This window comes from Poecilia reticulata, linkage group LG11 (assembly GCF_000633615.1).
Source record: "Poecilia reticulata strain Guanapo linkage group LG11, Guppy_female_1.0+MT, whole genome shotgun sequence".
Lineage (NCBI taxonomy): Eukaryota > Metazoa > Chordata > Actinopteri > Cyprinodontiformes > Poeciliidae > Poecilia > Poecilia reticulata.
The window spans coordinates 20,292,751-20,306,672 of record NC_024341.1 but is presented as its reverse complement, the minus strand read 5'-3'; the positions used below and the strand labels follow the sequence as shown (position 1 = coordinate 20,306,672).

At 39.9% G+C, this 13,922-nt stretch overlaps 1 protein-coding gene across 9 annotated transcripts in view; it reads left to right on the top strand.

The window, feature by feature from the left end:
• Window positions 1–13,922, top strand: part of rbms3 (RNA binding motif, single stranded interacting protein) — a 333,346-nt gene that overhangs the window by 154,516 nt on the left and 164,908 nt on the right. For all 9 annotated transcript variants that reach the window (XM_008422424.2, XM_008422423.2, XM_008422426.2 and 6 more), the window contains one exon: window positions 7,550–7,608. In XM_008422424.2, the coding sequence (XP_008420646.1) occupies window positions 7,550–7,608 (59 nt within the window). The remainder of the gene's footprint in view (window positions 1–7,549; window positions 7,609–13,922) is intronic.

Here is a 13,922-nt window from a genome sequence, read left to right as displayed (position 1 = left end):
TATATATATATATATATATATTTGATATTTGGATATATTTGGATATATATGCACAAAGTTTAGGTAATTCAGGACAGAGATTGATGTGTTGAGGTGGATTTAGGTTGAATTTCATCTTTTTAAAGTGTCATGTTAACAACAAAAATATTTATCTGAAGTTACAGATTAGCTACATCCACCAGTCACTGAAAACTCTTGGGGCTATATTTCTACTTGATTTTTCTTTACTATGTGTCTTGATTTATTTATATTTTCTCAAGCACAAAAAAAAAAATAGAGCAACACATTTTTTTTTTGCATTACATTGCGGCATGTAATGTTTGATTAGAAGAACGTGCCTGTACGTGTGTGTGTGTGTATTCATCTATTTATTGGTTATATTTTGTACTTTGTTTGGCACCGTCTCCCTTCCATTTCTTCCATCCGTCTTCAGATGAGAAAGTTTAAAGTGTTTTTTAATCTTTTCTTCCCTTTGTTCTCCGTGTGTGTTTGCAGCTGTCACATCTGGTTTTTGGGCGAGCATAAAAAAAAAGGATAAAACTGGAGATAATCTGAAGTGTTTTTCTTTTTTTGCACTAAATTAATTCTTCACCGAATGTTGCGTCTGATTTTGAAATAAACAAGTAAATGCATTTATCATTTAACACTTCATTTATTTTTTACGCAGAGTTAATAAAAAAACAAAACAAAAAGAAACATCTGGAACATTTTCATGCTTATTTCACATTATATCTGAGAGCGGTTACACGGTGTACACTTTCTGGTGATATGAAGCTGCTGAGCAGCTTGGAGTTCCTCCTCAACCTAAAACAAACACTTTTCTGGGGCTTTGCTCATTTTGCAAACTTCAAGTTTTGCCAACTGGCAGAACTTCAAGTTCTGAGAGTTTCTTGTTGATGTGATATTTTCAAAAAAACCGTATATTAGGATCTTTCCCTACACCGCAGTGCTAACATAATCACTACACCTTTTTTAATAACGGAGCATGTTTTAAGCTTATGAAATCCCACAGGGTTGGATGTGCTGTGCTGAACAAACATTAAATCTGGCTGGTTGGAGTCATCCCCATCCATATGAAAATAACAAATACTCAGTGGATATAGTGCAGTATTTTTTTGCTTATTGCCACGTTATAGCAACGAACTTTCATGAATTTTATGTGCTCGAGACGAACACAAAACACCACATAAATAAGAAGTTGTTGGGAATGGATAAAACATTTTTTACATTTTTTTTCAAAGATATAAATCTGAAAAGTATGACAAGATACAACAACTGGAGATAATCTGAAGTGCCTCCAAATGCATTCAGAAGTCGCCGAGTTAGTAAACAGATACTGTGTGCAATGAAATCACACCATAAATGCAGTTGTTCTTCACTGGCCTGAGAGGTTTATCAGTGAACAAACAGCCCCACAGAAGATGATCAAGGAAGGAACTTTAGCACATCTAATTTAGATAAAATCTGCTGAAATGACCCAGTCACAGGCTAAATACAAGACTTGGGGGGCTAAATACAAATGCCCCGCATATTTTTGGTACTTTAGAAGTTTCTCAAACACAAATGTATGTCAAATCCGAGTGAAACCCTACTTTGTAGTTTGTTGTGGCGAGGTAACAAAATACGAAAACATTTAAGAGTTACGAGTGTTAAAGATACGCCGTGTCTCATTGCAGTGATATTAACATAATTACCTGCATCTTAAACTCACGTCTTCATCTGCAGGCATAGATAAACTGCAATATGTAAATATAGTTTATTTAGTTTAATGTAAAAACAAAAAAAAACTCTCATCTCCCCGGACTTTGCTTATGAAAACCGTGTTGAGTAATTACGCAAAGATGTAGCCACAGACCTTTGGCGATGCTGACTAGAGCGTTCGGGCAAAGTGTGTGCAGAGCACCTGGGTGGTCCTTCCATCGTTCTGCTCTGTGCTTTCCTGCGTACCAGCAGCACCACAGTGACGTGTTGCTCCGCTCCAGCCTGGTTTCTCTCACTGCCCACATGCAGCTAAGATCCACTTCAGCTTCCCAGCCCCAACGATGGAAATGGAAAACGCCTGGATCCTTTTATCCACCGAGAGAGTGAGAGAGAAGAAGGAAATGCAGTTCCGGGATTGTCACTCACGCACTTGCAGCTGCTCTCCTTTTTAAAAGTGAAGCCGAGCTTTCAGGCCGAGCTCGATTTTCATCACATCTCAGTGCCCAGACAGCTGTCATATGAATGACATGTTTTACATCCAACACAATTTGTAGGTTTTCATCAGCTTAAAATAGCTCATAAAGGCTTTTTTTTTTTTTGTTAATATAAATTTCACCTCTGGCATTATGTTGGGTTGATATATTGCATCATATCTATTTCTATGGGATTCATACGCAGAGAAAGAGGGAGGACAAAAGCAAAGAAATTACAAAAAAAAAAGATGTAGAAGCGGGTAGAGAGACTTTAGGAGAGAAAGAAGAACGGAAAGAAAAAGAGAGGAGATTTGTAGGGAGAGAAAGGGCAGTGGGCCAGCAGAGTCAGAGATAAGAGGCTGCAAGAGTGATTGAAATAGGATTAGTGGAGACAGGCGCTGAATCCTGGCCACAGCATCAGTGTTAAACCTGCGCTTCACAGGGACTCCCTCTGTCACATCAAAGCCACCCCAGGCCTGGCTGGCAGAGAGGCGAAGGAGCCTCCAGCAGGGTCGTTCACATCTACACACGCATCTCATATATGATCACCTCGTCCGTCCATATCCAGCATGTCTCCTTCAGCTGGCTGGAGCAGGCTCCTTGCTGCTAGGCCTTTTCATCTCCCTGCAGCATCTTTGTGGTGTCTTTTTTTTTTATTTTTTTAGGTTTTTTTATTTGAGGGGGACAGAAGATAGTGTGCATTGATGAGCCATCTTTAACATTTAATGAGGCTAGCAGTGATGAGTTGGCATCAACAAGCTACTGTCTCCTGCTTCTGCAGAGTCCAAACAAAGTTTTAATGAGAACTTTTCCCCAGATTTATGCCAAAAGCGCAGCGCTTTTTAACTACTTCCCAGACTGAAAGCACACATTTCTCTAAAGTGTACAGTGAGAATATACCTGTGTGTGAAGCATTAGAGAAAAAAAAATTGTTTGTATCGGTACACCAGACTATCAATGAATTGCTGATTGGATTGTTATATTTTATTGTTATATTTTGGACGCAGCATCAGTGTTAAACCTGCGCTTCACAGGGACTCCCTCTGTCACATCAAAGCCACCCCACTCTTTGCAGTTTGTGTGTCATCTTTTCATAACATTTAGTTTTGATTTGCCTATGAAGACAATGATGGTATTTCTTGGGTCCATTCATATATCAATTTAATTTGGTGATTTCCTGAGATTTGAATCCAGATGAGAGCCAATTCTTACCTGTGATACACTTTATTGAAAGCTCATGATTATAAAGTAGGGTTTCCTTTCTGACCTAATGCAGATTTAAAATATTTTCTTAAAAGTTGTCTATTACCTGTGATGTGAAACCCAACCACTTTGGTTTCACATGACTATGTGAAACTGTTTCCCATCATATTTCTGATCATTTGCTAATCTGGCTTATCTTGTGAAAATAATTTACTCTTTTATAGAAAATATGAATATTTCATTTATTTCTTCAGTCATAGAGCACATTTAAAACGGAGCTACATGTCCAGTTACAGAAAATGGAAAAAAAAAAGTCTAGCACAGTTTTAGGAGCTAATAAACTAGAACTGTGTACTGATATCGTTTACAATGGGAATCTGTTGCAGAGCTTGGTTGTGTCTGAATGGGACCCGTTTCTTTGCTTTGTAGCCTGAAACTACAGCTATAGTCGCTAAAAAGAAAACAAAATTGTTTATGAAATTGGAAGAATATCAATGAAATATTATCTTTTTTCAGATTTTAGGAGCTGAAAAAGTTGCGTCTCCAGACAAGACATCTGTAACCCTTGGTCAGAAGGTCACTCCCCCAGCCAATTCAGCCTCCATGGTGACAAGCTGTTGTCGGTTTCTGGTACTTGCTAGAACGTTAATTATTGTCCGGTTTCAACTCAAATATGCATGACGGATCAACATGTAGATTTCAAAACGTGGAAGGATTCTGTCAGTCTTCTAGTGCATCGAGCCTGATTCAGAGATAAACAAGCCTATAGCAATGTCATCAAAGGTGTTTTATCCATTTAAAAAAAATAAAAATCATTCTTTTATCGTTTCTCTTTAAAATCTTCTTAGGCAGGTTTGCAGTGCTTAATTTGTCGATGATGTGTGCGACATGTTAACCACAGTCTTTACTTGTAACAGTTTCTCAGTTGCGTCTCAGAAAGAGTCTGACTCCCAGCAGCCACTACTCAAGCTCTGATTGTTCTCTAATCAAATGAACACTCCTTGCTCTGTGTTCATTCTGTGTACTTATGCTCGAGAGTATCTCAGTATGATCAAATACTGCACCTTGGGCCTTTTTCTGTTGAAGTAGATTATGGATCCCTATGGCTAAAATGGCCTATTTTATCTGCTGAGGGGAGACAATGCGCTGATTGGTGAGTACTCATTGTGTATGTGTGCGAGTTTATTTCTGTGTCGGTGTGTGTACATGCGTGAGCTGGTAGTTTTCCTCTCGGAGCTCATCAGTTCATATCCACCACCCATCCCACCGCAGCATGCAGTAAATAGAGTCTCTGGCACTCGTTGAGAAATGGCACAATTATCCCCTGCTGGTGAAATATGGGCCGGGATGCACCACTGCGTCTTCCCTACTGAATGTGTGTGTGCGCGGGTGTGTGTGTGTGTGTGTGTGGGCGTGCATGTGCGTGCGTGTGTGTGAAGAGCCTGCTCTTTCTCTCTTCATTCATTGTGATGTGCATTCAACACACAGAGAACTGCTTGACTCTCACGCCAAATGCGCAAGTGTAATTGTATAAACAGCTGCACACACACACACACACGCACACACACACACACACACACACACACGCAAGTGCTCATACTGAAGGATGTATATTTGTGTGCAAAAAAGAAGTTCAGGCACACACTTTCTTTTCACACTCCAAACAATGCAGCATGTTGCACTGTTGAGATGACACAGGAAAATACAATAACTGACTGTCATTCAATTCATGTTTCAAAATTTTTGTTGCACACAGAGATCTGGGATAAATATTTATGGGTCTAGAGCTAATTACATTTTGAAATGTTGCCCTCGCTTTATTTGATCTTTAGCAAAAGTAAATGTTTTATAGTATTTCAGAGTAAGGAAAAGGGACCTTTCCACACATTAAGAGAGCTCTCATGGTTCTACTAGACCTTAATTAGCTTGTCAGGTCTCTGATTTGTTCACATTTATCCTCAGGAAAGGTCAGCTGATGCAAATCTTTTAAGCTTTGGAGATTCGCTTACACATCAAACCTTCGCCCAACAATTGGTGGCCAAAGATTCCTTTAAGCAGATTAATACTGTAAGTTGCGCTAAGAAAATGATTGAATTCAGTTGTTTTTAGATTAACTTTGGACACCTGTGGAATCTGATATGGAAACTGAAACTTTCAGGGCCATTAAAACGCCTTGCAAAAGTTTTCACACCCGTTGGCTTTTTCACTTTTTGTCATCAAAGTACTGAGATCCATCCATCCATTTTTTTTTACACCCTTGTCCCTTGAGGGGTCGGGAGGGTTGCTGGTGCCCATCTCCAGCTAACATTCCAGGCGAGAGGCGGGGTCACCCTGGACAGGTCGCTAGTCTGTCGCAGGGCAACGCAGAGACACACAGGACAAACAACCATGCACACACACACTCACACCTAGGGACAATTTGGAGAGACCAATTAACCTGACAGTCATGTTTTTGGATTGTGGGAGGAAACCAGAGTACCCGGAGAAAACCCATGCATGCACAGGGAGAACATGCAAACTCCATGCAGAAAGAGTTTGCATGTTATAAATCATGAGAACTGATTGTTCTTTAGACACTCAAGAATATAACTAAGCAAATTTGTTATGCAATTAATTTTTATATTTGAAAATGTTGCAAACAATTTGGCAACTTTTAGGGGATTCCCAATAACAGAAATTAAGATCACACCTTGCTTTGACAAATGTCAGTTTGGATGACGGAAGATAATGCCTTTTTACCACATTTTGAACTTTTTGGTAACCGATTAAGTGAACTTTTTACTTTGCCTGAATTCTAAGAAATAATTGGTGAATGTTGGTGTATATTTTTGAAATGTCATATATAATTTCCAAAAGATCAAGTTGTAATCCGTGTAGAAACAAACCTCCTGATGGAACATTTTTGTTTTTGAGCAAAAAAGCTGTGACATGTTTCTGAAGTTATACTACAATCAAAATGCCTGGAAAATGTGGCCTACATATGTATCCAGTTCTCCCTTAGTATTTTGTTGAACCACCATTATTTAACCACCTTGTACTTTAAATTTCACACAAATACGTTACATTTATAAAATAATTTTCCGGGCCCCAGTGTGAAGAGGACTGGATACAAATTCCTGCAAAAAAAAAAAAAAATGTTTGCATCACTTTCCTCCCACTTCAACAAATCTGTTGTGGTTGAAACATGATGCAATTTGAAGAAGGTCATAAGGCCTGAACGCTTTTGCGAGTTAATTTTTTTTGTTATATTTTTTGGTCAGTTTCACATCCTGCTTCATTGGACAGTTTTACATATAGCTACAGTAGAACATTATCTGTTCAGCTCTTTTGTTAGCCTCTGATGCTTTAAAGATGTTGCATTCTGGTTGGCTGTCCGCTCTCTCAAGCAGTCAGTTCGCTGGGAGTAAACAGACAGGATTTTACTGAAGGTAATATTGACCGTACCCTCATTTGATTTTAAGAAGTGAAATTAAAACGAGCTTTGGCCTTGATTGTTGTCCTAATCTAATTTAGGAGCTTTCTTCAAATAATAAATCAGTTCTTACAGATCCAACATTTGGAGTCCAAGAATTTTGCCCATCACCCAGAGCTCAACTCATGTCGGTGTTTGAAGTTGCTTCCTGGATATCTACAGTTCTCTTTGCTTCCTCCGTGGTTGTCAAGGTTTCCTGTCCGATCCAGCAGACTGTTTGCCTGACCTCAAAAATACAAATTGGAAGCAATTTAACTTTAAGCAGACGTAAACCTTAAAATAACACAATTCCCCTTTCGTTTGCTCTGTTGCTCGATGCGTTAAACAGCTTTAATATTTAAAGGACGTTAGTCTGGATTAAATGTACTCTATACACTATGCAAACACAAAAAAGGCCATTTGCAGCATTTGTGTTCTGTCAGACCTTTTGAAATTGTCCGATGGCTCTCTGAAATGTCAGAGGCTTGCTCAGTCGTTTGAAGTCGGTCACACACATAATGTTATTAACCTCGAGTGATTTCTCTTTCCAATGGCTTTTGACATTTGTACGGCTCTGAAAATTGCTTGTTGCACTTAAACGGCAGATAATACGAAAAATAAGACATGACTGTGACCACAGGTTGATGATCTGAATAAATTGCTCCAACATTTCAGTGTCATGGGGTTTAGTAAGCTGACCGCACTGTCTCTGTCTCTGCAGGTATGGAAAAATAGTGTCAACCAAGGCCATTCTCGATAAGAACACTAACCAGTGCAAAGGTAAGTTCTTATTTCCTTTGTTTCATTGAGTATGCTATCAGTCTTTAGGGAGCAATATGTGCCTGTGTATAGATTGAAATTGAGCCAAGGAGTCTGCAAGCTGTTACTCGGTGATTTAGGGAGCCGCTGACTTACCACTGCAGGAAGAATTCATGAAAACCACCTTATCGTGGTTGATGCTACGCTGCTTCACAGGCAGCAGTGGCCCCAGGCCCTCCATTTGTACTTTATTATTTCGTGTTTTTTTTTTGTTTTTTTTTTTTCATTTTTAAAATAACTGGATACTTTCTTGAGTAATTTGAGCGCTAACAGGCTGGATGGGACTAGATAAACCTCGGTTAATATTTCTGTCACCCTCATCTCAGTGCCTTTGCTACAGGCCGTGCACAGTTGCAGATAATGCAGTTTACATGTTTTTATGCAGTCACTTCTTAATGATAAAGATCAGCAAAGATTTAAGCGGTGAAGCTGTAAAATAGTGGGAATTAGAGGAATGAGGAAAAATAGCGTGGCGCTCGCCTTAAGGTGTCTGGCAGCACTGTTAAAGAGCTATTGAAGTTTCGTCAATACTTTTAATTGCTTTTTGTGGTTTCCCAGTCTCTGAAGCATGGCCTTTCAAGGTGATGCTGTCTTCTTTGCTGTACAGCACATTTGACGTTATCCCACCAGGCAATTCACAGGGTCAAAACTCCGGTATTTAGTGGATGAAATATAGTTTGATCATCTTGACAGGTCCCGCTCGATAATAAAGGCAACACAATGAATGCCTGCTGGTAGGAAAGTTCTGTGTGCAGAATCCAGATTGAAGGGGATTATAGTAAAGACCGGCGCTATAAAACAAGGTGACAAACCGCTTTGAAGTTCTGCGTCCAACAAAACTAAAGAATTGAAATGTTTACAACTCTCCGTGCCCTCCTAACCGGAGTTATGCACAGCACCAAGTATAAAAAGGAAAAAAAAATCAAACTAGTTTAGCACTTTGTTGTGTGGGATACAACATTTGCCATAACTCACCCTCCTGGTATGCAACACTACTGAGATGCCAAGAGGCAAACATAAGCAAGCATATTTTATGAGTGGAAAGAGGGCGGCGGATCGACACAAGACTTGTAGGAAGAGTACAAAAAAAAAAAAAATCATGCGAGATGAAGGATTTGTCAAGCTTGAAAGGGAAATCTCAATTCTTAAATTGAAAAACAATTTCATGTGATGGAAAACTTCACAGAGCAATCTATTTTATTATGTATCCCATTTTCCCAAAAAATGTCGTTCAAGGTCAAGCTTCTTTAGTCAGGAGGAAGAAGACAAAGTAAAATAACAGTCCTAGTAGCAAAAGCAAATTTAAACGGTTAGCAACGCAGTCCTTGGGAGTGAGAGGTGGACAAACTGAATTATGTCCATTGTATTCTTTTTTTCCATCTCTATCTTTGTGTCTAGTTCTCACTTGTATTGTTTTCTTTTACAGAAATGTGTAAATGTCAAAGTAAATGCTTGTTTGAAGGAACGTTTTTCAGTTAATATCTTTGAAACAAAAGTAAATTTTCAGATCACCCTGATCTGCTGCTGTTTAGTGTTAACTAACCACATCACACGGTGTGATCTCTTTCCTGTCATTTCTGTCTTGTGTGTTGTTGCAGTTCAAGTGAAAGAGTTTTGCCTTTACAATTAAGAATTCACACAAGCTCCTCATAAAGAAGGAACATTTTATGTACTTATTTTTTACACGCAACATTGGCAGTACTACCAGAGCAGGTATTGGCAGAGCCACAGCACACGTTTTATGTAGTTGCTGTGGGAAAATTTGCTATTCTACCCAATTTTCTGAATTTTTACTGAGCTTTTCTTTTTTATGTCTTGATGCTCAGGATTTCTTACCTCATTAGTCACATTATTAGTAACTCGGTGTTCAGGGTTTTGCTGAACACACACTACCTTTTAACTCTTTTTAACAGCCGTCCATGCACACAGAATGTTTTTGCAAACAATTTGTGTCACTTTTATGGTCTGATAAACTTGAGTAAGAATGCCAATTTTTTTTCTTTGATATAAGCTAAGAGGTTTCAGACAAATGTATAAAACATCACCTAATCTAAACACAAAAGCAACAGCTATCACTTGCAAATATAAAGAAATATTTCTTCATTAGTATTGCAGCTAATACTTAAAGAGATATTTATTTGCTGTTGTTTTGATTTGGATGCATATGTATAAATATGGCGAATGAGAGAGCACAGATATGTGTTGACAAAAAAATTTGTCACAGATCTTACATTTTTATGAAATTGTTTTACTCAGGAAAATATCCCCCGCACTTTACATAAGTCTGGACCGCAAAAAGTGGAGAAAAGATGCATGCTTTCATATTGCTTATGCCTAATTTTTAACCTACTAGCTGAGTATCAAGGCTGAAACTTCAAGCAATATGTTTTCAAGACGTTATTGTCCAATTTTGGTTAAACTGTATGAATTGTATCCTCTATCTCCTGTCCTTGGTTGACATGAGTCGCACGCTTTGCGGTCCGCTTCAACATTTGACCTGCTGTGAGTTCGGAGACGGTATTCTCCATACCTTTGTCGTAAAACGTACAGCTACTTTTTTTCTTTCTACCACTTCAAACCAGTCTGGTTGCTCTCTTCTGACACACAGCTGTAATAGCTGGACATCTTTACCTTTACCATATAATTCTCTGTAAACCTGAGAGATGATTGTGAGTGAAAATATAAGTAGAATGAGCCCTTTCTTAACTTCTCAGAGCAGCCTGTCTGCAAACAACAATCATGCTACTTTAAAGTTAGCATTCTGATGCTCAGTGTGACCTCTATTAAGTCTTCTTCACCATGTGTAAATTATTTCAGTTGCTGCCCTGTAATTGGCTGATTTGCTATTTGTAATATCAAACGATTAGAGCCATTTTCCAATTAGCTGTACCTACTAAAGCGTATTTCCTCTATGTGAGCATTTGAAGGTTGTGTTATAGTGGAACCTTTGTGTTTCGCCAGTAAAAAAAGGCTATAAAAGAGAAATAAACCGAACAATAAAGATGGAAGAAAGGATACTGGGTGAGATGTTTGGTGGAATCATAGGAGTGGGAGTGTTTCAGAATAAAAAACAAGTGTCGATGCTTTCTGTGCTTACAGGTCAGGTGTATTCCGGAGCACAAACAAACAAACAAACCGTGACAAATGCCCACGCACCAACATGAACATGCATTCCTCTTTCCCTCTACCATACATCCGTCTGCTGCGTTTGCCCTTCAGTTGCCGTAGAAGTACTGTAAAGCCCCGTTTGAAGTACCGCATCTCCAAAACTACACTCCAAGACCATGTAATACAACTCTCCCACGCACTCCAACACAAAGGGCACACTCGCAGAGATTAATCGTACCCCCACACGCACTCCCCATCCATCTGCCCGAGGTGTGTTCTGCTCTTGCAGCAACAGTGGCCATGCAATAGATCTATCACTCTTCCTCCTAACATCCCAGCATGTGAGCCTGTCTGCCTGCTCCGGCTGCTCTCCTCCTCCTCCTCCATCGCACCGCGCAGGCCCTTCATTGAGCCTCTCTATCTTGCCAGTTCTGACTCACCCGCTCGCTGCTGCGTTGCTTTATTGCGCACGCACGCACACACAATATCAGTTGCATGTGAACAGTGCATTCCTACTTACACACATGTGCTTTGGATGTTTCCCAGTTCAGAGAAAAACAGGAAGTTATGAAAGGGCTTTGGGGCTGTAGAGGGCTGTGGATGAGAGGAACCATTCGGCTCTTAATTTCACACTGTCGCTCTCATGCTCCTCTGCAAGCCTTGCACATCTCCTCTTTGCCTGTTTTTACCTACTACCTCTCATGGTCTATCATCTGTATATCTGCCCCTGCACTTTTACACATACTTTAAAAAAAATAAAAATACAACCATGATTTGAGGTTTACATCGCAGAGGGGGGGTTGAAAATGGCGAGGGGAGTGGGGAAATAAGGGGATAGATTGCGACAACACAAAAGTGCTCATTTGCCATCCGTGCCCACAAGGGCCCTCTTAAACGGCGGCGTCGGCATTTGAAATAAAGCAGGGCCGACCGAATGAAGACATTTTATTTTTTTCTGTCGCAGCCTTGAGGCACAGGAAATGACCTCAGCCCTTTGAAGGACCCTTATTTTCCTCCTCCCCCGCCACCGGGAGATAAAAGCGTGGCGTTTCACTGGCCGGACTGACACTCCGCTGTTACGGGCCCACCGCCACCACCGCAGTGAGCAGTGGGGGGCAGATGAGATGAGGAGGTATTCTCTTGTGCGTTCTGTAGTGTGCTGTTCATTTCTTTGCCCTGGAACTTCTTGTCCATTTTATACGAGGACGCTAAAAACTCTCAAGTGCATTGCATAAAAGTGCATCTTGAAGGAGTTACTGTTACATTTGCTCTGCAACGTACCAGCAGCTTGTAAAGTTCTGATCAGAATGTTGAGAAACTTTAATGTTTGAGTGAATACTATGACACAAATTTATACGTTTTCAAGTCAATAAGTCACTGCATGGTGTTTTCTCCCCCTCACCCATTTGGGGATATTGATCCAGTTTGGTTTTATTTGAAAGTACATGCTGCCTCTTTTCTGAACCCTAAAAGGCTGTCAAGAGTTTGACTGTAGCAGCTTGAAGACCTCCTGCCTTGCCTAAGGATCAATCTGATGGAGAAATACAGACACATTCTGTAGGACAGATTTATTGCTGCATCAGTTGGTAGCCTAAGTGGAGTATTCCAGGACTGGACATGAGGACTATTGATGAATGAGGTGAAGTTCTCCAATATGGCCGGTTTCTCATTGTCATGTCCATGCATACCCGTGGTGGGTGTGGGGAGAGGGTTGGGGGGGGGGGGGGGGGGCTTAGAATGCTTTTCGCATCCGTTATTGGTTTCTCATTAGCGGGCCAAGATATAAACATTTGTCTATGTTGGACACTGTGGCGGCGCAATTAAGGATTCTCTTTGCCGCCCTCTCTGCCCTTTGAAAGTGAATTATGTGCAGATGAGAATCTCGACTGAAGTGTGGCCAACACACAGACCTTATCCAAGAGGCTGTGCACTCTCTGAGCCATTTCAGAGAAAGGCGAGATCAGCCAAAGGAGAAAGGGAAAGTAAGTGTGCGCCGTTTCCTGCTTGCATTGTGAATTAATGACTCTAATTAGCAATAGCTGAGAGATAATCACATTGATCTGGGCAGATTCAGTGTGCAGAACCTTACTGGATAACACCAACAGCCTTTGTTAACATCTTCTAATCACACAGGAACCCACCACAAGCGCCTCCCCTCACTCCCTGCTCTATCTCTGCCTCCATTCTTGTAAGGTTCAAGCTGGCCATTCACCAAGTAGATATCCGAATGGCTAAGCTTGTCATAAATAGACGGAGCCTGGCTACGAGCAGCACATTCCTTGAGTTCTGACCTTTTGTACTCCATCCACTTCCTGTGCTGTTTTCACATGCAGTGTGGTTGTCTCCTCTTTTTGTGGATTTCTAATTCATCGTGTCAGAAGTAGGGGCCGTGGTGAGGTGAAATCAAAAAGAACAAGCATTTTAATACAATTACAAAGTTTTTATCAATAGAAACATGTTTTAAAATATCACTGTTGACACTTTTGGTAGCTGTAATTTCTTCTTTCCACTAGCTCATGAGGTTTAATTGATTTCCATTTTTGCTTTTGTAAATCACCAAATCACAACAAATACACACACACAATTTATATCCAGTTATATAAAATCCCTTTCAGCTCGTATTAGTCCAATACAAACCAGTCATTTTGTCAAATTCAGACCCAGTTATATCCAAACCAATACAAATTATACTATAACACAGAATCAATTCACCATCATTTATGTCATTCAGTGAAAATCTGAGATGGGAAATTGAGATCAAAGTAAAAAAGATAGTTTAAATTTGAGTAAGACTCGAGGTTTGATACCCAAGTTTCATAAAACCTGTCTCATGTAATCAGGGGTTAAGGTAAGCCAGAATGTGTAGATCATTTGAGTAGCTCTAATGTAAATAATGGATGGTCATTGTGGTAGAAAAGGTTTTCTGTGATGTTACTCAGCAAGTAAGGGCCATTAAAAGGACTTAACCGCTGCTTCCAAGTTTGTCTTTTAAATTAATGTAACAAATGTGCAATTATTAAGACTGTGTGCATAAAAATTAGGGAAGTTGTTGTTGTGAGGAATAATTGATTATCCAACTGCAGTGCTATCAGTCGATCCTAAACATCAATAAAGCTTAGACTTCAATGTCTAAAAAAGTAAGAGAGGTGTTGGATTTCTTTATAATA